Genomic DNA, 22,597 nt, shown 5'->3' with positions numbered 1-22,597 from the left:
ATTGAAGCTGGTAATTTTTATTGTCTCACTTCATTCCTGAGGGAGGAAGACATTTTGTCAGCTTCCAAGGAGCATGTTCTTGTTTTGCTGGCTGGCTGAAGCAAGCAGTGCAGACTGAGTGGCCAGAGAACCTCATGCTGTGAGTTTTAATGTTTTCCTGCAGATTCAGTGCAGCAAAATAGGTCTAGAAACACAGCAATATCAGGAAGGAAAAAAAAAAAGAAATGCCAAGCTGCAGTGTGTCTCTTCAGGCCTGAGTTCATGTTCCTCTGTGTAGAATCCATTTTTAGCTAAAACAAGTCACTGAACTTACCTGCAGTGAAATCCATTATGGCTGTCTGGATTACTGCCTCCTAAATGTCATCTGCAGATTGTGCTCTGTCAGATATCAGATGATGATACAGGAACAGCTGCTTAAAAGTCTCTAATGCATAAACATAAGCAACCAAGGAAGGAATGAAATGGAGAAAAAATGAAAGCAAACATTCCAAACCCAGGTGTAGTTTTTATTTGGCCGTAAATAAAAATCACTCTGGCAACATTCTACAAGGTGATCATTGGAGTGGAATTTTTTGTTAGGTGGCCATTGGATTACAAGGCAACCTGAAAACTCTGTGCTTTTAATATATAGACCTTCTAGAGCCATTCCTCCTTCTACAGTTTTTGTTTGCATTGCAGGCAAGACTGCAGAGTTATAAAATCAGATCAGAGAATTCTCTGTCACATTGCACATGATTTTGGCTAAGAATCCATTTACACAGATGCAACAACTACAAGTTTGGGACCACTGTAGCATCTCTGTTTGCTCCTTTCTGTATTATAAACCATGCTTTTGTCTTAAGTTCCTATCACAAGCAGAACTTCACCAAAATGTGAAAAGAATTTGCAAGTTTGCAACAATTCAAATGTTGTTTGGGTTTTTCTTTTCCTGTTTCTCTGAGATTTGTCTCTGAGACAAATTAAAATACATTTCTGGCAAAAGATGACTATGCTGCATCTGATAAACATTTTCTTTGCATATCAAACAAAAATTTATCAGTTTTCTCCCTCTACCACACCACAGATACAAACCCAAATTGTTGTTATAAAGATTTTGGTATACCCCACTGCAGCCAGTAACATACCAGAACAAGAACAACGTGGGGAAAAAGTAACGAGGACTTTGAAGTTAATATTTCATTTTGGCACACTCCTGAAGTATTAAATAAGCTTATCATCATTCTGTGCTACTACTTCATGTTTAAAGATCAAATGATATTTTTGGAAAGCACTGCTGCTCCAACTTTGATTAGTGTAGCAAATGCTAATATGCATCTGAAAAATGCTTTGTATCCAATATTTCAAGGTATATTAAAATACATTTTTGAAATGCAAATTTTCACCACTCAATGAGGTAAATGGGGAAAAAAGAGGCACCAAAAATGACAGAGAGGGATCCTGGGCTAAGGAGCAACACTAAACTCCTCACTCAGGCAAAAGAAAATAAGCCATAGATAAGAATTTTGCTGGAGAAATTAATTCAGGAAAACATTGGCACCTCTCAAGACTTCCTTCATATGAATGCTTTCACATCTCAGGGTGGAAAAAAGGCAGCTGTGAATGCAAAAGTAGGCAGGAGAATCCCAGCTGTGGCTAACTTACAGTCCTTCTGAACTTCTCCCATCCAGTCTGATGCCTTTTCACAGGCAAACATAGGCACTGAACAACAATCACGAAGGTCCACAAGCTACATATACGATTACAGTGTAGTGATAACCACATTGCAGTAAAGTCAGCATAATTTACAGTCAAACTACCCAAGAAGTGCAGAGGAAACCAATTCCCCAATCTATTATACAAAACAGTTTGCTGAAAAGATGAAGAAATCTTCTCCTGAGAGAAACATCGGAAAAGTAGAAAACCATAAAATGCATCTTCCATGAATTTTATTTTGACTCAGCCTCTTCATCCACAAATTCAACTAGTGGAGCATGTCTATTGGCCTGGGCACCTTCTTGGAAATTGACCTTCTTTATCACTCCTGCCTTTGGAGCCCTTATGGTATGCTGCACAGAAACAGATCAATAGTGAACCAGCAGAGTACTTCTTTTATTGTCCTTCCCTCCCTCTCTCTCTCTCCAGCAAATGCTAGCATTACTCTTGGGTGCAGTCAGAACAGAAGACACTTCCTCTAACACATGAATTTATTTTAAACCTACTTTTAAAAATGATACCCTAGCCCAAGTTTTATCTTCTCATCAATATTTAGATAGGTATACTGGGGACGAAAATGCTGTGTGATGTTCTGTTTTGAAGCACAAACAGCTGAATGTTATATTACTTCACTAATATTTTTGTTATCATAAAAAAATGCTAGGCAGGAATAATGCAGTTGTAGTCCAAAATGTTAATTGTATGGCAGATCTGTGTCCTTAAGAGGAATCTGCAGATTTACTAAAGAGATTTCTGTTTGCTATCCAGGAGGGGTCTTTATTGAACAGATATTTGGCAAAATATTCCTGGCACAAATACTGGCTGGGCAAATGAGTGGATTGAGAGCAGTCCTGTGGAAAAGGACTTGGGGGTATTAGTGGATGGAAAACTGAATATGAGCCAGCAAAGTGCACTCACAGCCCAAAAAGCCAATCACATCCTGGGCTATTGCAAAAGAAGTGTGGTCAGAAGGTTGAGGGAGGTGGTTCTGTCCCTGTTACACTCTCCTGAGACCCCACTGGAATTACTGTATTCAGCTCTGGGGCCCCCAGTGTAAGAAGGACATGAATTTGCTTGAAGGGGTCTAAAGGAGGGCCATGAGGACAGCCAGGAGACTGGGAGCACCTCCCCTGTGAAAACAGGCTGACAGAGTTGGGGGTATTCAGCGTGGAGAAGAGAAAGCTTCAAGGAGACTTCACAGAGGCTTTCCAGTACTTACAGTGGGATCCACAGGAAAGCTGAAGAGTGACACTTTATCAGGGAATGTACTGATACAACAAAGGCTAATAAAGGAGGATGACAGGACAAGGGGTTCAAACAGAGAGGGGAGATTTACATTAGATTTAAGGAAGAAATTTGTTAGTATGAGGCTGGTGAGACTCCAGAACGGATTGCTCAGAGACATTGTAACGTACCCTCCCTGAAGGTGTTCAAGAACAGGTCAGATGGGGCTTTGAGCAACCTGATCTAATGGAAGGTGTCTCTGGCCATGGCAGGGGGGATGGAACTAGATGATCTTTAAGATCCCTTCCAACCCAAACCATTCAGCAATTCTATAAAAATCCAGATGAAATCCAAGCACAGCTACTACTGGCAGTAAAGGAACAGCATGGTTACATACTGATCCCCAAACTAGTCTACCTGTTATTTTATCAGGTTAGTTTTCCATCAAATTTTTGTTTCTCAGTAATTGTCTACATAAAGTTACTCTAATATCAAACCTTTTAATATCATAGAAACAACCAGGTTGGAAGAGACCTACAAGATCATCCAGTCCAACCTACCCCCAGCCCTATCCAGTCAACTAGACCATGGCACTAAGTGTCTCATCCAGGCTTTTCTTGAACACCTCCAGGGATGGTGACTCCACCACCTCCCTGGGCAGCCCATTCCAATGCCAATCACTCTCTCTGCCAACAACTTCCTCCTAACATCCAGCCTAGACCTCTCCCGGCACAACTTGAGACTGTGTCCCCTTGTTCTGTTGCTGGTTGCATGGCAGAAGAGACCAACCCCACCTGGCTACAACTTCCCTTCAGTTAGTTGTAGACAGCAATGAGGTCCCCCCTGAGCCTCCTCTTCTCCAGGCTAAACAACCCCAGCTCCCTCAGCCTCTCCTCATAGGGTTTGTGTTCCAGGCCTCTCACCAGCTTCGTTGCCCCTCTCTGGACACCTTCCAGCACCTCGACATCTCTCTTGAATTGAGGAGCCCAGAACTGGACACAGCACTCAAGGTGTGGCCTGAGCAGTGCTGAGCACAGGGGAAGAATAACCTCCCTCGTATCACATATTAAATGCTCACATCTCAGCAAGGATTCACTTAAATAATAATTTGCTTTTTAAATGTTACATTTTATATTTCAATAGCATTGCAAACTAAAGAAAACAAGTCTGATAAAGTAAGTGAGGTATGTGCTGGGGAAGCAAAAAGACCTAGTATCCAACTGCAAAGAAGTTTGGGTTCAATTTTTTAGTGCAGTTTTATTTAACGTAGTTTTAGTGACATTTATAAAAGGGTAAAATAAAGGAAAGGCAAATTTGCTCAACAATGCTAATTCTGCTAGCACAAACTTAAGTTTAAAATAAACTAAAAGCCAAACCAAACCACTTCAGGTTACCAGAAGTATAGTTCAAACAGTCAGAGCCATAATGTGACAAGACATAATGGCCAAAATGCTGGAGGAGTGAATGCCACATGGACAGTTGTAGAAAAAATATGTAGTGTAAGTCTGGCAAGTGTTTAAGTCAAAATAAAAAGATTATATCCAAAGGTAATAAACCTGGGTCTGTTTACAAGATTACCACTAGGTACATTTCTACATGAAGTAACTGCAGGTATTGCACATGCTGATGTCACAGTGGGCAAGAGATTTAACTAGTTTTCTGCTAGGCAAGTGAAAGGAAGGGCAAGGGAGAGAGAAGGACTGACAAAGCGACCCAAATGAATGTTCAAACATCTGCAGAACACCACGGATTATGTAACCATAATTTGTTAATAACAGCAAACATAATCCTCTAAAATCTAGTCAGACACTTGTTTTACAGCATCTGCAAGCTGTACTCTGCACTACGCTTCAATAATGTGAACACAGTTATTAAATTCTGAGCAGATTTGTGTTTTCTCAGTAATTAAAACCTTCTATTTGTCACTTACCTCCATTTTCATTGCTATCATAACCATTAAAGGGTCTCCAGCCTGAACCTTATCCCCTGCTTTCACCAACACCTACAATTCAAGAGACAATTGGAAAAGAGTCATGCATGTCTCTACCAGTAAAAATCATCAACTAGGCCTTGAGTAGCACAATCCACTAAGTGATTGTGATTTTGCAAACCAGCCTCATAATATCTCTATTACTGTTGAATTTGGTATCCAAGTTGTCTAGGAAATCTGAGGTTATAGAAAGAAGTTCAGTAACAGTTAAGGGGATGACCAGGAAGCCATTTAGGTATCAGAGAAGAACTGCTAGAAGAGATAATATATATTCTACAGTTTCTGGGCTTAGAAACTTCTGTTTTGAAAGAGAAAGTGGAGAACCTCCTCCTGGATACAGTCTCTAAGTAGTGTTTGAAACAAAATCCAGGGAGAAGCTTGCAGGAACCACCTGTTTTTTCTACAATAACTGATTTAGATTGTTCACACAGTATGTAAGAGATTCATGTTCAAAGTATTTCACCCTCTGAAAGGGTTCATGACTTTTTGTTAATAGCAGAATCCTTTAACTACTAAACTCTCCAAGAAATCTCTTTTCTGTTGAAGCTTTGTTACTGTACAGAGAAATACACAACAGTTGCTGAGCTAAAGAAACAAAACCAGAAACAGCAAAACATACAGCTTAAGAAAAAAAAAAGCCATTTCTAAAGACTTCTTTTTTGCCAAGTGCATATAGCATTTTTCTTTTGGTTAGATGGAATGGATCAGTCTGTAATATTTCAGAGATCTTTGACTCAGAAATTAGTGAAGAAAAAGTTATTTCATCCGTTGGATAAGTTAAATATTCAGAACTTTCAGAGCTCTAAAACAGAAAAAAAAAGGTCATGAGGCTGAAAAACTCTTGGGTGGCTGCTGAACTCAGAGCAATCCCATCTTGAGAGAAGTCACACATCACTGACATTTCTAGCCCAGATTCCTTCTTGACAGTACAAAAGCAAGCACCATTTCTGGAAGAGTGAACTTAGCTGTATGCTGGAGAGCTCATTTCCCACCCCAGTTACCTTTTCAATCGTGCCTGTCATGGGTGCTACAGCACCGCTTTGCGTTCCCACTGAACTTGCTGCAGACAAGTACTTGGGTACAGGAAGGCCAATCTGAGCACTACCTTCCTACAGAAATAAAACCAATGACATGAGTTAACAGCATCAAATGAGACTGCCAGTAGGCATGCTGATGTACAGTGAAAGAACAGACACAGCTCCACATCGGTCAGCTGGTTAGGGTGGCAAACTGCTGGCCTCAGGGCAGCAAAGGGACTTGACTACTTTGCCAGTGTCTGAGTCCTTAAAGGCCACACCTGCTGGCTGCTGCCAAGGATCAGCAAGGAAGGAGCTACCCCTGTGCAAAAGAGGCTCCACACAGATCATTGTCCCAAACCCACACCTTCCCTATTCATGCAGCACCAGCACAGAAGGTTTTGGCAAAGGAGCAAAGGCTGTTTGCACAAGGGGTGGGCAGGTTGCTGCAACAAGTAAGGCAGACATTGACACTGTCATTGCCAAGCATCATCACTATAAGCCTATCACAATTCTCAATAAAAAGGATTCAGTGTTTAGCTTAGCAAAAAATTCTCACCATTATATAAAACTCCAATTCCCACCTGCTACCTACAGTTTCCCAAAGCCCCATTTTCCCTCACATCCTGAACTCCTGTCATTTCTTCTAGCTCCCCCACCTCAGACTCCACTCTGACACCACAGGAAAACTAAGCTTTGCCATTCCAGCATAAATTATTTTGTCCTCATCACTGACGCAGCAAAGTTTTCACTGCAACCTGCTGAAAGTCTTAAGGGACTCAGAGCTAGAGGTTAATTATTGAAACTAACACATGATAATTTACATATTTAGATTACATTTTGAGTTATTTTAAGGCCCTTTATCTTTGTAACTGCAAGTAAAAAAATTACCAGCTTAATCATGCAAATTAGGGTACCTCCTCTTTCAAATGCCATTATTCATGCACTGCAGACAATGCCATGGTAACACATAACTTCGTTTTTTTAGTATTACCTGAAGTTACCCTTCCTCAGACCAATATCAGTTTCTTTCTTACCATTTACTATTTAAATACACTGAAATAGAAATATCAGTCACAAGCCCTTTCAAATAATTATGAGCTTGAAGTAATGGTTACTGTTCCAAGACAAACTTAGATGCTTGACCATTTTAGTATTCTGCGTTCCCCCTCCCAAACCATCACTTTCAACTCTGATTCACCTAACTGTATTTTATCTATCCAAAAGCAATTCATTTGCTCACTCACCATAAGCAACTAACTTCTGATTACACCTATACATCCAACAGGTGTCAAAACATTGTGGGCCAAGGTAAGAACTTGAATTTGTCATTCTTTATCCCATTCTCTTGCAATTTCTATTGTTCATTGACAGGGATAAAACTCTGAAATGTTACACTTTTGCTAATAAAGAAAGGAACTTTACCGGGAAGAAGAGATAAATGGTGTTGTTCAAAATGACCAATTTGGACTTGCACACTGCTCCATTCACTGAAGACTTCAAGTAAAATGAATCGCCCTCCTTGATGATCTCTCCAGAAACCAGGAACGTCTTATCTCGAATCTGAAAGTTAAATGCTGTTGTAAGCCTAACCCCGCCTGAATTCTGACAGGACAAGGCAAAAGTCACTCTTTGGCTAAAACGCTCAGAATCTGTGATTCTTCATAGATAATTCTAGCAATAATATATATATATATATATACATATAATGGTATGTATCCCTTATTTCTCCATTGTATTTTGTACCTAGTGCAATGACCTCAGAAGATTAGCTGCTATCACGTCCAAGGACGGTTTTTATCACAACCTATGCAACAGCATTCAGCAAAATACAAAGCTATACCATTTCTCAGGAAAAACAAACCCAGAATATTCTGTTCAGTGGCACAAACACTTTTAATTTGCCCTAGCATTTTGACTTTCCTCAAACTGAAAAATCCACGCTGTTCACCTGACATCACAAATTTCCACACTGCTTTCCAAAAGACAAGTAACTACTTCACTCTCAGAAGCTTGTAATACAAAAGCTACAATATATTTGATTAAACCTACAAGGAGCAGAACAGAGCAGTAAGCAAGTCAATGAGACACCAAAACTGCAAAAGAAAGGTCATTTATTTGTAGGTGAACCTGTTATCTTTGGAAACTGCACCTCTGCCATAACTTCAGCATATAAAGACAGCAAAAGGATATAAACAAAAGCATGTTACATTTTGCTATCTCTTAGTTGGAAGTCTAACAGCAGTGAGCAAAGAATGAGAGACTTGCTCATTCTTCAGGATGTTGTGAGTAGAGATAAAATTCAGCCTTCACTTATACAGTTGTATACTATTTTTCCACCAAATCAAGACCTTCTACCATGCATTGAAGGGATACTGATCTGATATTGATCCTTTGCTTGATCAGTATCCTGAGCAGGGGAGTAAATTAGGGGAACGCTTTGGGCAGCACTGTGAGAGCTTACCATTTCCATGGCCCAGCAACCTGCTCTAGCTGTCTAAGCCTCTAGACAGGTTTTGTAGCACTCCAGCACCACTGTCCTCCCTATGATTAGCTCCCCATTCTGCTTCTCCATCATTTATCTCCAGCTTCTGTCCATTTCCGTCTCAGCTTCCATTATCCCTTCTTCCTTAGTAGTCTACATTCTCCCCAGTTGCACTTCCCCTCCCCAAAAGACCCCACTCTACATTGCTTCCAGACTATTTTTTGCTTACTTATGTAAGCCTGAAGCATAAAAGCTGTCCTGCATCACAATGCACTCCAAGTAACTGGCTATTATTGAGAAATGTAGGTTACCTCAATCTCAATGCTATCAGTAGAAATAAGGGTTTATGAGTCTGAGACATGGTTATACACATGAAAGCACAATCATTTTCTCACCATTTTTCTGCTACAGTCATGTCTATACAGACTACACTGTTCACAAATACTGACTTAGTCTTGTAACTCTCCTATTCTGAATATTTGGAATAAGAAGCTGGAGTACAGAGAGAGACTGCATTCCTGAGCATGCAATCATTTTGGGTGCCAAACTTGAGATTAAACCCATTCAACTGCAGGTGATACAAGAATATTCAACGCCTAGGAAAACACAGCCCCCATAAAACACACAATTAACAGACTATCCACACATACATACACAAAAAGCTAGCTTTAAAGCATCTTGAGTTGCATCCTGTAGGATCTCTATAGAACAAGCAGAGAAGGAATTAAATTCTATCATCATTCAGTTATTTAACCAGATGATTTACTACTCTAATCATCCTCCAACTCATTTGGCAATAACTTCCCAATTTCCATCTTAAAAAAACCCACAAGTATCATATTACAGATAATGATCTAGAAGGCTTCTTTATCCCACAGGAGATCCAACTCATGCACTGAATAAAGCAGGGGTCCCAGGAAAGAAATGTCTTTTTAAAAACCAATTTAAATATAAGTCCCAATGTTTTAGAAAGACAAATTTAAGGGAGGGAAATATAAAGACTAAGATCTTCAAATACTGAAAATCCCCAAATGCTATTCTTAGCTTTATTTTTTGAGACATTTTAGCAGGTCCTTTACACCAGTCCAGCCTCCAGCAAAGATAATTTCAGGCCAAAGTAACAGTCTGCAGCAATTGCTGCAAGCAAACGAAAAATGGAATCCTGCTTGGTAATTACCAAGCAACTTTAACAACAGTTAACAGCAAGAGAAGTTTCCAGAAAACTGATTCTTCTTTTATTAAATATATGAAAAAATATGGACTCATACCTGCATGCTGTAGGAGCCTTCTTGATTGTACCTTACAGACACATCCACAACTGTTCAACAAAACATAAGATGTATATGTCAGTAAATTATAGGCTCTAGAGACAAATGACATATAAGCAATATATAGTCTTATCTTTTTTGATTAAAAAAAGAAACCCACCAACACTAAGAAAAGGACAAGTATTTTCAGATCATCTTGGTGCATACTGAAGACTTCATACTGAATTCTAGACAGGTTTTCTTTTTTTAGAGATGAATATCTGAAGTTAGGCTCTGAAATCCCTACTAAGCTACCTGGATGGAGACTTTTGATGGGAAGAAGTGATGAACACTTTCACACCAAAGGGAAATGTAAAACAACAGCCAATTGCACTCAGATGTGCTAAAAATCTCAGCCTTGTTAATTTTAATTTATGAACATCACTAGTGTCACTTGAATTTGGGTTCTATCTGCTCAAAGTTAATCAGTGTGCATTAATCACATGAATTCTCTTCTTAAACTGCATTAAAACTCATACTGCTTCTATTTGCTGTTTCTTAACCTAAAATAGTCAAGAATCAGTTGAAATAATTTTATTCATCAAGTACTTCCTCTCTGCTCACACACACACAATTTATTAACTTACTGTTCTCCCCATCCAGCAGAGATAACTTTCTAATGTAAGATATATTTATTCTTCTACCAGTGCTGGATGCAAATGGTGAGAATTTATCTAAAACACAAAATACACAGGAAGGTTACTTTAACTTTGCTTTGGCAAAACACCACACTTAGAACTCACACCACAAAATCATTGTCCTACTGTTACTACTATCATATATGTTCTACCGTTACTACTATCATGTATTTACACTACACATAAAAGGTTGGAGAACTACTGTAATAGACAAGAATGACCCCTCACTCAAGCTTCAACTGATGCTATATAGCCTAGAGAAAAGACAACACTAAAACCAGCACTTACTAAGAAGAATATTGACTGTTCTCCATGAACACATCCTTGAACAGAACAAGAAAGCATCGGAATTTGATTGCAACATAGCACATTCAGATTAGCCTTTAGGTAGAGGTTCCAACTAGAGCAGTCAACCATGGCAGTGAATTGCCTGAGAAGACTGAGGGCTTTTCTATTATTTGGTGGGTTTAAGAATAGATCAGCTATACAGGTATCAGATATTGCCCCATTAGTTCATCTCTTGAGGAAAGGGAATAGTGAATGAAATCTTTTCCACGTTTCCAGGATAGTGAAAGTGGAGAAGGAAAGCAAATTAACAAGATTGTTGGCAGCTCATTAGATTCATATGAAGTTACAGTAAACAGCTCTGAGATAGTGATTACTGTTAACAATGTAAGAACTGAAGACTTCAGCTCTTGGAGTCATGTTCATTCCATTAAACTCTACTGCCTCTCCCAGTCCCAGCAGAGCCAATTTTATCTCTGAAGACCTTGGGACAAGTGTAGGAATATATGTGACAGATATTCACTGTATGTTTCTACAGAACAGAGTACACAGTGACACAGATCACGAATCCCAAGGTCCTTCAGACAGTGCCTATCTGTCTGTACATTACAGTGGTGATCTATTCATTATCTGTCCCTTAACAAAAGTCATAGTCTGGCGTCTGAGAGATGCCAGAAAGCAGAACCCTGAGCAGGCACAAAGTAAGGCAAAAAGCATGCAAATTAAATAATTGTACATGAGGTCACAGCACTGTCTCATCTAGTCACAAGTAAAATGAAACAAAAGAAGAATGATCCTTACCATCTGACTGATCTCTAATAGCATCTGTTAGCATTTTCTCTTTCAGTATGAGTCCTAGAGCTGCCTGACACATAACTTCATGTGGGGTTGCTTTTTTGCTTGGAAATAGGTCATCGTGGTGTTGAGGAATGAAATCAGTGTGCACATTTCCAGCCTGAAACTCTGGGTGTCCCGACAGGCTCAGTAAGAAATCAATATTAGTACTTAGTCCTACAATCTATAAAGAAAAAGAAGCCAATTGACAGATTGAAACGAAGTTATGAATGGATGTACAGCTTTGTGTTCAACTTGTACACAGACAGATCTTTCCTCAGCACCACCAAAACAAAGTTTATCAACAGTATGTCATTAACTCAGCTGATCTGTCTTACAACCTTAAAAACAAAATCAAGACAAGAGTATCTTTCTCAGAAGCAATCTGGTTTCCAAAAGCTACCTTTGCCCACTGTGAAGTCAAAGAAAGTTTCCCAGAAATAGTAATGGGAGGTAACTCAGGAAAAACACTACTGTTTCAAAAAAAAACACTCCATGCTCTGAGTGCTTAAAAGAACATTTCTAATATGAGAAATGCTTCATTAAAAACTAGTTAGAAGAGTTTGGATATTACATATCTTTAAATTGTAGCCAATGGGAACACTGACTTTTACACATTTACCAGAGACTACCCATTCCTTTACTATAAAACACCTAAGCAAACATGAAAATGGTAGTGACAGGACTAGGGGGAATGGAGCGAAGCTGGAGATAGGTAGATTCAGACTGGACGTGAAGAGGAAGTTGTTCAGCATGAGAGTGGTGAGAGCCTGGAATGGGTTGCCCAGGGAGGTGGTTGAGGCCCCATCCCTGGAGATGTTTAAGGCCAGACTGGATGAGGCTTTGGCCAGCCTGATCTAGGGTAGGGTGTCCCTGCCCATAGCAGGGGGGTTGGAACTAGATGATCCTTGTGGTCCCTTCCAACCCTGACTGATCCAAGGATTCTAAAACAGAAACAATTCTTTTAAGAGTATTAAGTGAAATTGGGAAGTACATTGTGCTGTCAACATTTACTAAAAGACTGTTAAGAAAATTCTGATAAAACCAAAGGGAATTCTTTTATCTCTTTCACTTACAATAATCTTCATTTCAGCTAAACAACAGTACCACAGTGAGGTTTATGTTATTGATTTAAAAGTGTAAATTAATTCTGAATACAATTCTGTTATTCAGTTAAGTCAAACTCACTGAATCCTGGTTTTGATAATAGATACAGTACCTGTAGTTTTTATAAGGAAAAAAGAGACTAGTTCATAAAAAGAATCAGTAGCATTAAAACCTCTCTATACTTCTCAACCATGTATATGGTCTAAATATTTGTTTTGATGAATTAGAAACTGTAAGCAAATCAGACACAAAATTTCATCCACAAATTCCTTTAAGTCTGAAAAAGCTCAAACTGCAACTGAAAATGTTATTTAGCCATACTCTTCTACAAGTCCCAGCTGTATTCATTAAACTGAAGATATTGCAAAACTTAATTTATGTGTAAAACTGCACTTCACACAGCTCTCTATGCATTCCACCAATGAAGAAAGTATGCAAATCATGAAGAAATAAAGCTTCTGCAAACAAACGATGACTCTGAAATGACAGCAGCAATGCAGCTCCCCCTTTGAAATCATTTTTATATCACTGTAATTCTTGATCTATATATTGTTAGCTCAAGATATTCACAAGGTTACCTGAAGATCCTAAATCACACTGGGTTCTTTCTACTTACATTGTATTGATGCAAACTGTATCTCAGCTTTCTCAGTGCTGCTTGACGATCCTCAGCCCAAACAACAAGCTTTGCAATCATTGGATCATAATGAACAGAAACCTCATCACCTAAAATAGATTAAAAATATGCTGTTAACACTAAACCAAATATTTTTGAAAGCTGGTTATGCATAGTGCTGCCAGATAAAGTTTCTTAGGCCAAAGAGGTAAATGCTTACAAAGAAAAGCTTTTGATGTTAAATATTTCTGACTACACCACTGCCTTCAGTTTTACCTTGTCTGACTCCAGTTTCTATCCTGGTGAAAGTGTCAGGTGGTGGGGTGGATAAATGCAATAATGGCCCAGCTCCTGGCATAAAGTTATTATTAGGGTCTTCAGCATATATCCTAGCTTCAAATGCATGGCCTCGGAGCAGAATCTCTTCCTGCATTAGAGGAATCTTCTCTCCTGCTGCAACCTGAAAGCAATAGGGTGTTGGTTTTTTCCTAATGTTAGATCAATATTGTGGAGTGTCATCATATGAAATATTAAATATCTTCCTTCTAAACATGAACCAGAAACCACATTTAAAAAAAGCACAAGGAGAAAAAGTGATAGGTCACAGAAAGCTAATTCAGAAGTTAATGGAGGTGACCATTCAAAGAACTTTGAATTATGACTGTGTAAACAGACCTCCTAATATTTCACACAGCTAAACCAATATGGAAGCAGCCTAACTCTTTTCTATTGGTTATGTCAAAAAATAATTATTTCAGTTAAAACTTACTGAAGGAAGACAAGATATTATTAGAGAAAAATTGCTCCAAAAGGAGATGATAAAATGGATTACTGGCAGCCAGCACTACTGACATAGGCTGTTAACTCTTCTGTATACTATGGGACCTGTACATTTAATAGACTCTTTCTCACAGGAGATTTCTAACAATTTATGAACCTCTAATAGGGAAGGAAGCACTGTTTTATCACTGATAGGAAATCACACTACAAATACATAAGTGGTAACAAGCACCAGCAATGCACTAGTCTGAGACTAAAATCCCACAGCTTTTAGGAGCAAAGTAACAGTTATGCAAAGGAGGCTCTTCACCAGGAAGAGTCGTTTCCATCTACATGGGAAAATCTGAGTTCCCCTTAAAAAACTTGTAGCAACATTTGATCATCTTTTGCAGTATCAGGAGTTTTCCACGCTCTGCGTTCTGCCACTAAGCTACAGACTCCACTAGATCTAGAAGAATGTAAATGAGCCTTCAAAGAAAGAGTAGAACCACACAGCTTCACAAAAATGTCTCCCAGAACTCACAGACACTTTTTATCTATTGACTTAAGCCACATGCCAGGACCATTGGACTTTTCCACTCTGTATCTTTCTCCTTCTTCTGGTGCTGTTTGATCCTTGCTCCAACTCAACACTCCATGCTCAATTTGCATTCCCAGATCAGGAAGCCTCCTTTTTGCATCAGCATTTGCCATTCAATCTTCTTTCTGGTTACACTAAACACTCCTCTACCCTATCGATTTAAGCGAACCTGTTCACACTTTTAGATTTATCCAACTAGAATGTTTTTTCATTTCAGTTCTCTAAGGTCCAAAACTTCCTGTTATCATTCAAATGTGTGAGTAATCTCTGCAAACTGGGTGTGTGAGCAAATAGCCTGTTTCCAGCCCACACAACTATACATTCATTTAGAATGTACTATATTTGTTATAACACCAGACATTCTTTTTCTGAAGAGTTTTCCTCCTACAGCCTGACCCAAGAATGATTTTTGGCCCAGAGGTACTTTTCAACTATACAAAAATTTCAGCATAGAAAGGGAAAGATCAGACCCTTACTCTTCCCATTTTCCACATTCTCTGTAACTTCTCCAAACATATTTCTTAAAAAAATGGTTTTTAATCAACACAACCAGATGGAGACTTTGCTGGAATTCAGAGCATCTACACATTGTTCCACAACCAAACACAGTAATATGAAGTATTTCTTCAGAGCAAAAGAAACTCTACTCTATTAGGTGAATAGAGATGAGGATCTGAATACCCACCTAGTCACCCTTAGGCACGATCAAAGAGCACCACCCACCAGACAAGAGAAACTCCACAAGTGAAATCAATGAACACTTACCCTAAGCTGCCATTCCACCAAGTCTGTTCCTGTGATCATCTCTGTAACTGGGTGCTCTACTTGGAGTCTGGTATTCATCTCCATGAAGTAAAAATTATGTTGGGAGTCCATAATAAATTCTACTGTTCCTGAATTATTTAATAAAAGGGCACTTCAGCAAAACAAGTTTTTTTCCAGCATGGATACCTGGGACAATGAACTACTTTATGTCAAGCCAAGACGACTATTTCTAAATCAGATACACTGATTTGCATTACATTCTAGCCCCAAAAAATAAAGGCAAGGTAAGGTTTGAGATCTGGAAACAAAAAGGTTGTTCCCTGGCACAGTTACATATCCTACACTGTTGGGCAGCCATTCTCCTCTACAGCATGAGCTCCTGAAGTATTGTCTATACACATGGGAGTGCAATTATGTTTTAAAAGAAAGCAGCAAGAAAATAAAGTCAGACATAATTTTAGCAGGTTGTTTTTCATATGGGAAATAGTGTGAAATTCACAGACAAAGAGTTGTGTTTTCCTTTTAAAAGCTTTACTGTTTGAATGTATAGCTCTTTGTATACTGAAAAAGCTCCTATTTTTCCCTTGCTCTGCTCAAACTTTAAGTAATGTTCATAATGTTCACTCTCTTGTTATCAATTCAGTTGACTGAATTATCTGCTCTGATTTTTCATTATGCAGCTGTCATTCATTCTGACCTCAGACCAGGTATACTGATTTAAATTTGTAATTACATCAGAACTAACTGCAGTTACTTGCATAAACCTCAAAAAAAAAAAATCAGCTCCTGAAGGATCTGTGTCATACTCTAAAAACAATCAGATGTCATTTGCCTCGTGACTTAAGGAGTCTCATTAAGCTAAAACCACACTTCTGGAGCAGCCCTACCTCCACAGGCTTACCTGCTCCCACATAATTCACTGCTTTAGCTGCTTTGACAGCAGCTTCTCCCAGCCTCATTCGAACTTCAGGATTAATTCCTGGCTGTAGGCAATAACAATAGAAAATATTGTAAATTATTGTGAATTTTGGTGGTATGAAACTCTACATTTTTTGCAGTATTTAGCAACAGTAGTGAAATCTTTATCACGGTTATACTTGAAGTCATAGAATCATATCACAGAATAATAGAATCGACCAGGTTGGAAGAGACCTCCAAGATCATCCAGTCCAACCTAGCACCCAGCCCTATCCAGTCAACCAGACCATGGCACTAAGTGCCTCATCCAGGCTTTTCTTGAACACATCCAGGGACAGTGACTCCACCACCTCCCTGGGCAGCCCATTCCAATGCCAATCACTCTCTCTGGCAAGAACTTCCTCCTAACATCCAGCCTAGACCTCTCCCAGCACAACTTGAGACTGTGTCCCCTTGTTCTGTTGCTGTTTGCCTGGCAGAAGAGACCAACCCCCACCTGGCTACAACCTCCCTTCAGGTAGTTGTAGACAGCAATGAGGTCAGCCCTGAGCCTCCTCTTCTCCAGGCTAAGTCAACGTGTTTTTTCCCTGAGAATCAGTTTCCTGAATCATAGAATCAACCAGGTTGGAAGAGACCTCCAAGCTCATCCAGTCCAACCTAGCACCCAGACCTGTCCAATGAACTAGATCATGGCACTTAGTGCCTCATCCAGTCTTTTCTTGCACGCCTTCAGGGACGGTGACTCCACCACCTCAAAACTACTTTTTTTCAATTAGAACATTTTCTGCAGCAAAATTAAGATAGGTACTGAGAATTATAAATACATCACTACCCAAATTCAATGGAGTTTAGTGATTACTTCTAAAATAGATCAGTTCATTAAAAAAGTATTTTAGGAACTTTCTGCTCACCCCTGGTGCCTCTTCAATGATCTTCTGATGTCTCCTTTGCACACTGCAGTCTCTTTCAAACAAATAAACTGCATTGCCATGCTGGTCACCAAATACTTGGACCTCAACATGCCTGTAACAATATTTCAACACATTTCAGTTTGTTTCAGCCACAATCCCACATCTGACTTCCACTAGACTTTGAACATGTACATGGTCCTGTAGGCTTATTATTTAAGTGTCTGCCTAGAATCATCAAATATTTAAAAATTAGGCTGCTGCTATTAGGCAGAATTTCAACTGGTTTACACTTTCTGAATCTCCTAAATGAGAGGGGATTTTGAACACCTGGTGAAACCTTGTGTATATAGCAGAACAAAGACATCTAGGCTGATACCTCTTTACTAACTGACAACGATGGCTTCCCTCAGCAACTCACAAAAGGCAGCAGCCCTGGCAAAGAAATAACTACTTGGACTGCATTAACACATACAAAAACAAATTTCCATCCTGCTGCTTAGAAGAGTCGTGTTTAATAAGCACAAATAAACATTAGAGTGTTTATATTAACCCATTTCTTTCTCACCTTGGATTACCTACAAATTTCTCAATCAACATCGCATCATCATTGAAAGACTTCTTTGCTTCTCTCCTAGCAGATTCTAGTTGATCCAGAAAGTCCTTTTCTGAGTGAGCAATTCTCATGCCCTAAAATAAACGGGAAAAATAATTTAAATGTCTAAAAATATGGTACATAATAAAAATCCTTATTGCACACAAACAGCAAAAGAATTAAAGGCAGTAGTCTTCCCTTCTCTCAAACTCTGGCTTCCAGCAAGATAATCCTACTAAGTCCCAATGAAAGTGCCATAACAAGTGTAAAAAATAGATATTACCATTCCATTGATATGGATAATTAAAAAACTCCATTTTCTTCTTAAATACAAAGAAATTTCCCAAGGTTGGTAGAAAAAAAACTGATTTAACTACACCATAAATATAGCTAATTTAGAAATAAGTAGAATTCTCTGTCATGTCATTTTAACAGAAATTTGTTTCTGAGTAAAATCAGATATAGACTGGAAATTCACCACAGATTAAAAAGACTCTAGACAGCAAATACTTAAATGGTATTTCCAATAATTTCTTATGCAATAGTTATAACTATTAGCAAAATAGAAACTATCAAAGTAATAAAGTCTTTTTTTTTTTTTCCACAGAAATCCATTGGACAAATTTCTGCTTATCCCAGTTACTGGAAACAAATTCAAATACACAAAAGTCTTCCAATTCATACCAATCTTGTGCCTGACTGCACAACAAAAGGATATGAGACTTCAAAGTGGACATTAATAATATTGTTATCAATGGACATTATTGACATTTTTTAACAGAAAGTAGTTTTCCAGTTTCTTTGTTTTCAGATTTTAGAATACTCAGTTACAGATACTGAGACCTAACAATTGTACACTAAGTGACCTTTACCTTTCCTCCACCTCCTCGAACAGCTTTAATCATTACTGGATATCCTATTCTCTTGGCATGTTCCTTCAGACACTCATCTGATTGATCTTCTCCATGATAACCTTCAACAACAGGAACGCCAGCAGCAGACATTATAGCTTTGGAAGTGCTTTGACAGAACAGTTTTATGTTTAGAATAATAATAATAATGATTTTTTTTTCTTACTTTAAGCTCCAAACTTGTACAAGTTCCCAATGTTAATTCTCCGCAGAAAAGTAGTTCCACTGACCTCAAAGGCACAACACTTCTCGAAGTGGGTTACACACAACTGGATTGTAACTAATCATCTCAAAGCTAACCTTTTCAAACTACATACAACACTGTATCCTGCCAAAACAGTATTTAAAGTTGTGCAAAGGCAAATCTTTTTTCATGACGCAGTTTGCATCCACAGCACACATAAAACACTTGAGCATAACAACTATAACTTCAAATATGCATGCAAAACTAGTTCAATTACAGAGGTAATTTACTCTCACATTAGGAAGTGATTAATTCTCTGAAATTCATATTACACAGTTGATGTGTCAGAAACAGCCTTATTTCCATAGCCTGGAAACATTCCTTTGATCTAAGTAACTAAGAATAAGATCCTTTGTGAGGAACAAAATTTATCACACCCTTTTCCATGGGCCACAGTAAGCCCTGGTGCTTCGTTGCTACTGCTCGTCTGACCAATACACAAGACATCCAGTCTGACTGCTGAACTCTTAACTATATGGCACTGCAATGTCCCAGTTCTGGAAAAGGAGAACCAGTCAGGTATTTAGTTACCAAAATCCTAATACCTGAACAATCTTGACTGTTTATATGTCTGTAAGAATCCCACCAACTATAAACCTGGAGCTTATTTCTTTGAAGAAAGCCATATAAAGAAGACAACAAAAACTGACAGAATAAAACCATTACAGAGAAAGTAATCATTTGTTAGCAAAATTAGCTTTGCCAAACAATAAACTGCATAACCAAGAAACAAATCAGAAACAAATACCTCTTAATACCCATATCTCTGATAGCAGATGAAGGCGGACCTATGAAGATGATTCCCTCTTGCTTGCACAATTCTGCAAACTCTGTGTTTTCTGAGAGGAAACCATAACCTGGATGAATAGCCTAAAATAGAATAATGTTACCAGCCTATTTTTATAGCAGTTTAGCTTTGAAAACCCTCAAACTTCAGTAGAGTGCTAAAGAAACACAGAATGGAAACACCATGGACAAAAATAAAGAACTAAACAGTATGGAAATAATGTAAGATTTAAGGTCATGATCTACTTACCTGTGCTGCTGAGATCTTTGCCACCTGCATTATTTTCTCCATGGCCAAGTAGCTCTGTTGTGAGGGTGCTGGACCAATGCAGTATGCTTCATCTGCCTGTTATAATAAGAATACATAGCACAGACTGTTTATTAGATAATTGTATTGTTTATTGAACTGCTAGCATGCACCAGTTTAAATCACTGCCTTTCTTCAGTCAAGAGATTCAACAGGGTGAAACAAATTCTGACTTTCTTCCCAAAATCAGAGTCCACTCTAACCTCCAGCTGTTACTCTGGAGTCGGAGCACCAAACTTTAAGTTGTCAGGTGCAGAGTCAAAGACAAGGCAAACTTGGAAGTAACTCTAAAGAGGGGAAAATCAGCTGTATTAGCCCACAGGTCTAATTTCAATTAATAATCATAAATCTTGATGTGAATGAATGTTAATCACAAACTTAATGAATATACTTCACCATTGCTACATGCATGGAACTTCTGTCTGCTTCACTATAAACTGCTACAGACTTGATGCCCATTTTCTTCGCTGTTCGCATCACTCTGCACGCAATTTCTCCTCGGTTTGCAATAAGAATCTTCCCAATGCTGTGACCTCCTGTTTAAAAGGATGCAGCACAGTAAGCAATTTTAGAAACAAATATATCCTTACATTCCTGGAAGTAAAGCAATTCTGAAATTCATAGAACCAATCAGGTTGGAAGAGACCTTCAAGATCATCCAGGCCAACCTAGCACCCAGCCCGAGCCAGTCAACCAGACTATGGCACTAAGTGCCTCATCCAGGCTTTTCTTGAAGACCTCCAGGGATGGTGACTCCACCACCTCCCTGGGCAGCCCATTCCAATGCCAATCACTCTCTCTGGCAACAACTTCCTCCTAACATCCAGCCTAGACCTCTCCCAGCACAACTTGAAACTGTCCCCTTGTTCTGTTGCTGGTTGCCTGGGAGAAGAGACCAACCCCCACCTGGCTACAGACTCCCTTCAGGTAGTTGTAGACAGCAATAAGGCCACCTCTGAGCCTCCTCTTCTCCAGGCTAAAGAACCCCAGCTCCCTCAGCCTCTCCTCATAGAGCTTGCATTTCAGGCCTCCCACCAGCTTCATCACCCTTCTCTGCATTCAGGATTTTCTTCCCAACATTTATAGCAGTTATGCATTTCTCCAAACAATGAATAAAACCATATTTCACCCAACAGTATTTTCATTTAAGAGTTTCGTCCTGAGAATCCTTACACAGATGTATACTTCAGTCTTTTTAAGTGACTCAAGTGTCTTATTTTTCTGAACAAGTGTCATAGAAGTTTCTATTAAGCCTCATGACAGCTGTTACAACGTGACAGAAATACAAGGCCAGCACAGCTAGATAACTCACAGGCAAAACTAGAGTAGCTTAAAACTAATTAATGACATAAAATCATACCTCTGAACTCTAAACTGCATCTTTTTAGACAACATGACAACAGGGCCAGTTTAAATCATCCTGCTAAGTGTTTTTTACTTTCCTTGACATATTGTTCAACACCAGTTGAACAGTTCAGTTCTGGGCCCCCCAGTTTAGGAAGGACACTGAGATGCTTGAGCGTGTCCAGAGAAGGGCGACGAGGCTGGGGAGAGGCCTTGAGCACAGCCCTACGAGGAGAGGCTGAGGGAGCTGGGATTGGTTAGCCTGGAGAAGAGGAGGCTCAGGGGTGACCTTATTGCTGTCTACAACTACCTGAAGGGTGGTTGTGGCCAGGGGGAGGTTGCTCTCTTCTCTCAGGTGGCCAGCACCAGAACAAGAGGACACAGCCTCAGGCTGCACCAGGGGAAATTTAGGCTTGAGGTGAGGAGAAAGTTCTTCCCTGAGAGAGTCATTGGACACTGGAATGGGCTGCCCGGGGAGGTGGTGGAGTCGCCGTCCCTGGGGCAGTTCAAGGCAGGATTGGACGTGGCACTTGGTGCCATGGTCTGGCCTTGAGCTCTGTAGTAAAGGGTTGGACTTGATGATCTGTGAGGTCTCTTCCAACCTTGGTGATACTATGATACCATTACACCTAAAAAAAAGTTATCACAGACTTTGTAATGTCTGTATCAGAAGAGGACTTACAGGAAGACATCACAAAAACAGTTTTTGTTGAGCATACAGGCGAGATATTGAAAATGCTGTTTGAGCATTAACAATGAATTGTGTTACATAAACTACAGACTACTTTCTCAAAAAAACACAGAAATACTGAATCTGTTTAAAAGCTAAGCCTTCCAGCAACTAATCACAAAATGTTAGGGCATGGAATGGACCTAGAAAGATCAAGTCCAACCCTCCTGCCAGAGTGGGATCACCTCCAGCAGGTTGCAAAGCCACTCAAATTACACAAGCAAGGGCTAGAGAAGTTAAATCCCATACCTGCTGTTGAGGCCTGTTTCACAAATCTTTGTACTTGGTTCCATTGCCTGTACAATTGTAAACACACAGAGAGGTGTTAAAAAAGTATTAAGTGGGCACTGAGCTACTTTTATTTTCAGGTGAGAGGACAGCACCAATGCACCTCTCAAGTTTTTGCTGCAACTATGTACACAGAACATGCTCAAGCACAAGCAAAGCTGCACAAACTTCACCAGATTTCCTTTCATGTAGACACAACAGAAGTTATCTCCTTGCTTTTTTTATCAGCATTCAAATGGAAATAGTC

At 39.3% G+C, this 22,597-nt stretch overlaps 1 protein-coding gene across 1 annotated transcript in view; it reads right to left on the bottom strand.

Moving 5' to 3' along the window:
* Nucleotides 1-485: 485 nt before the first annotated feature.
* Nucleotides 486-22,597, bottom strand: part of MCCC1 (methylcrotonyl-CoA carboxylase subunit 1) — a 23,279-nt gene continuing 1,167 nt past the window's right edge. The window contains exons 2-19 of the mRNA XM_064165483.1: nucleotides 22,312-22,358; nucleotides 20,385-20,524; nucleotides 19,932-20,027; nucleotides 19,644-19,765; nucleotides 18,613-18,760; nucleotides 17,714-17,835; nucleotides 17,149-17,260; nucleotides 16,221-16,302; nucleotides 15,320-15,447; nucleotides 13,471-13,654; nucleotides 13,195-13,304; nucleotides 11,439-11,655; nucleotides 10,302-10,388; nucleotides 9,676-9,725; nucleotides 7,348-7,485; nucleotides 5,908-6,015; nucleotides 4,847-4,918; nucleotides 486-2,045 (exon numbers count right to left, since the gene is read on the bottom strand). Coding sequence (XP_064021553.1) covers nucleotides 1,926-2,045; nucleotides 4,847-4,918; nucleotides 5,908-6,015; nucleotides 7,348-7,485; nucleotides 9,676-9,725; nucleotides 10,302-10,388; nucleotides 11,439-11,655; nucleotides 13,195-13,304; nucleotides 13,471-13,654; nucleotides 15,320-15,447; nucleotides 16,221-16,302; nucleotides 17,149-17,260; nucleotides 17,714-17,835; nucleotides 18,613-18,760; nucleotides 19,644-19,765; nucleotides 19,932-20,027; nucleotides 20,385-20,524; nucleotides 22,312-22,358 — 2,083 coding nt within the window. The 3' untranslated portion in view covers nucleotides 486-1,925. The remainder of the gene's footprint in view (nucleotides 2,046-4,846; nucleotides 4,919-5,907; nucleotides 6,016-7,347; nucleotides 7,486-9,675; nucleotides 9,726-10,301; nucleotides 10,389-11,438; nucleotides 11,656-13,194; nucleotides 13,305-13,470; nucleotides 13,655-15,319; nucleotides 15,448-16,220; nucleotides 16,303-17,148; nucleotides 17,261-17,713; nucleotides 17,836-18,612; nucleotides 18,761-19,643; nucleotides 19,766-19,931; nucleotides 20,028-20,384; nucleotides 20,525-22,311; nucleotides 22,359-22,597) is intronic.

Source organism: Pogoniulus pusillus, chromosome 26 (genome assembly GCF_015220805.1).
Source record: "Pogoniulus pusillus isolate bPogPus1 chromosome 26, bPogPus1.pri, whole genome shotgun sequence".
In the NCBI taxonomy this organism is placed as follows: domain Eukaryota; kingdom Metazoa; phylum Chordata; class Aves; order Piciformes; family Lybiidae; genus Pogoniulus; species Pogoniulus pusillus.
Note: the sequence above shows the minus strand (reverse complement) of the source record. Positions and strands in the feature narration are given on the sequence as shown.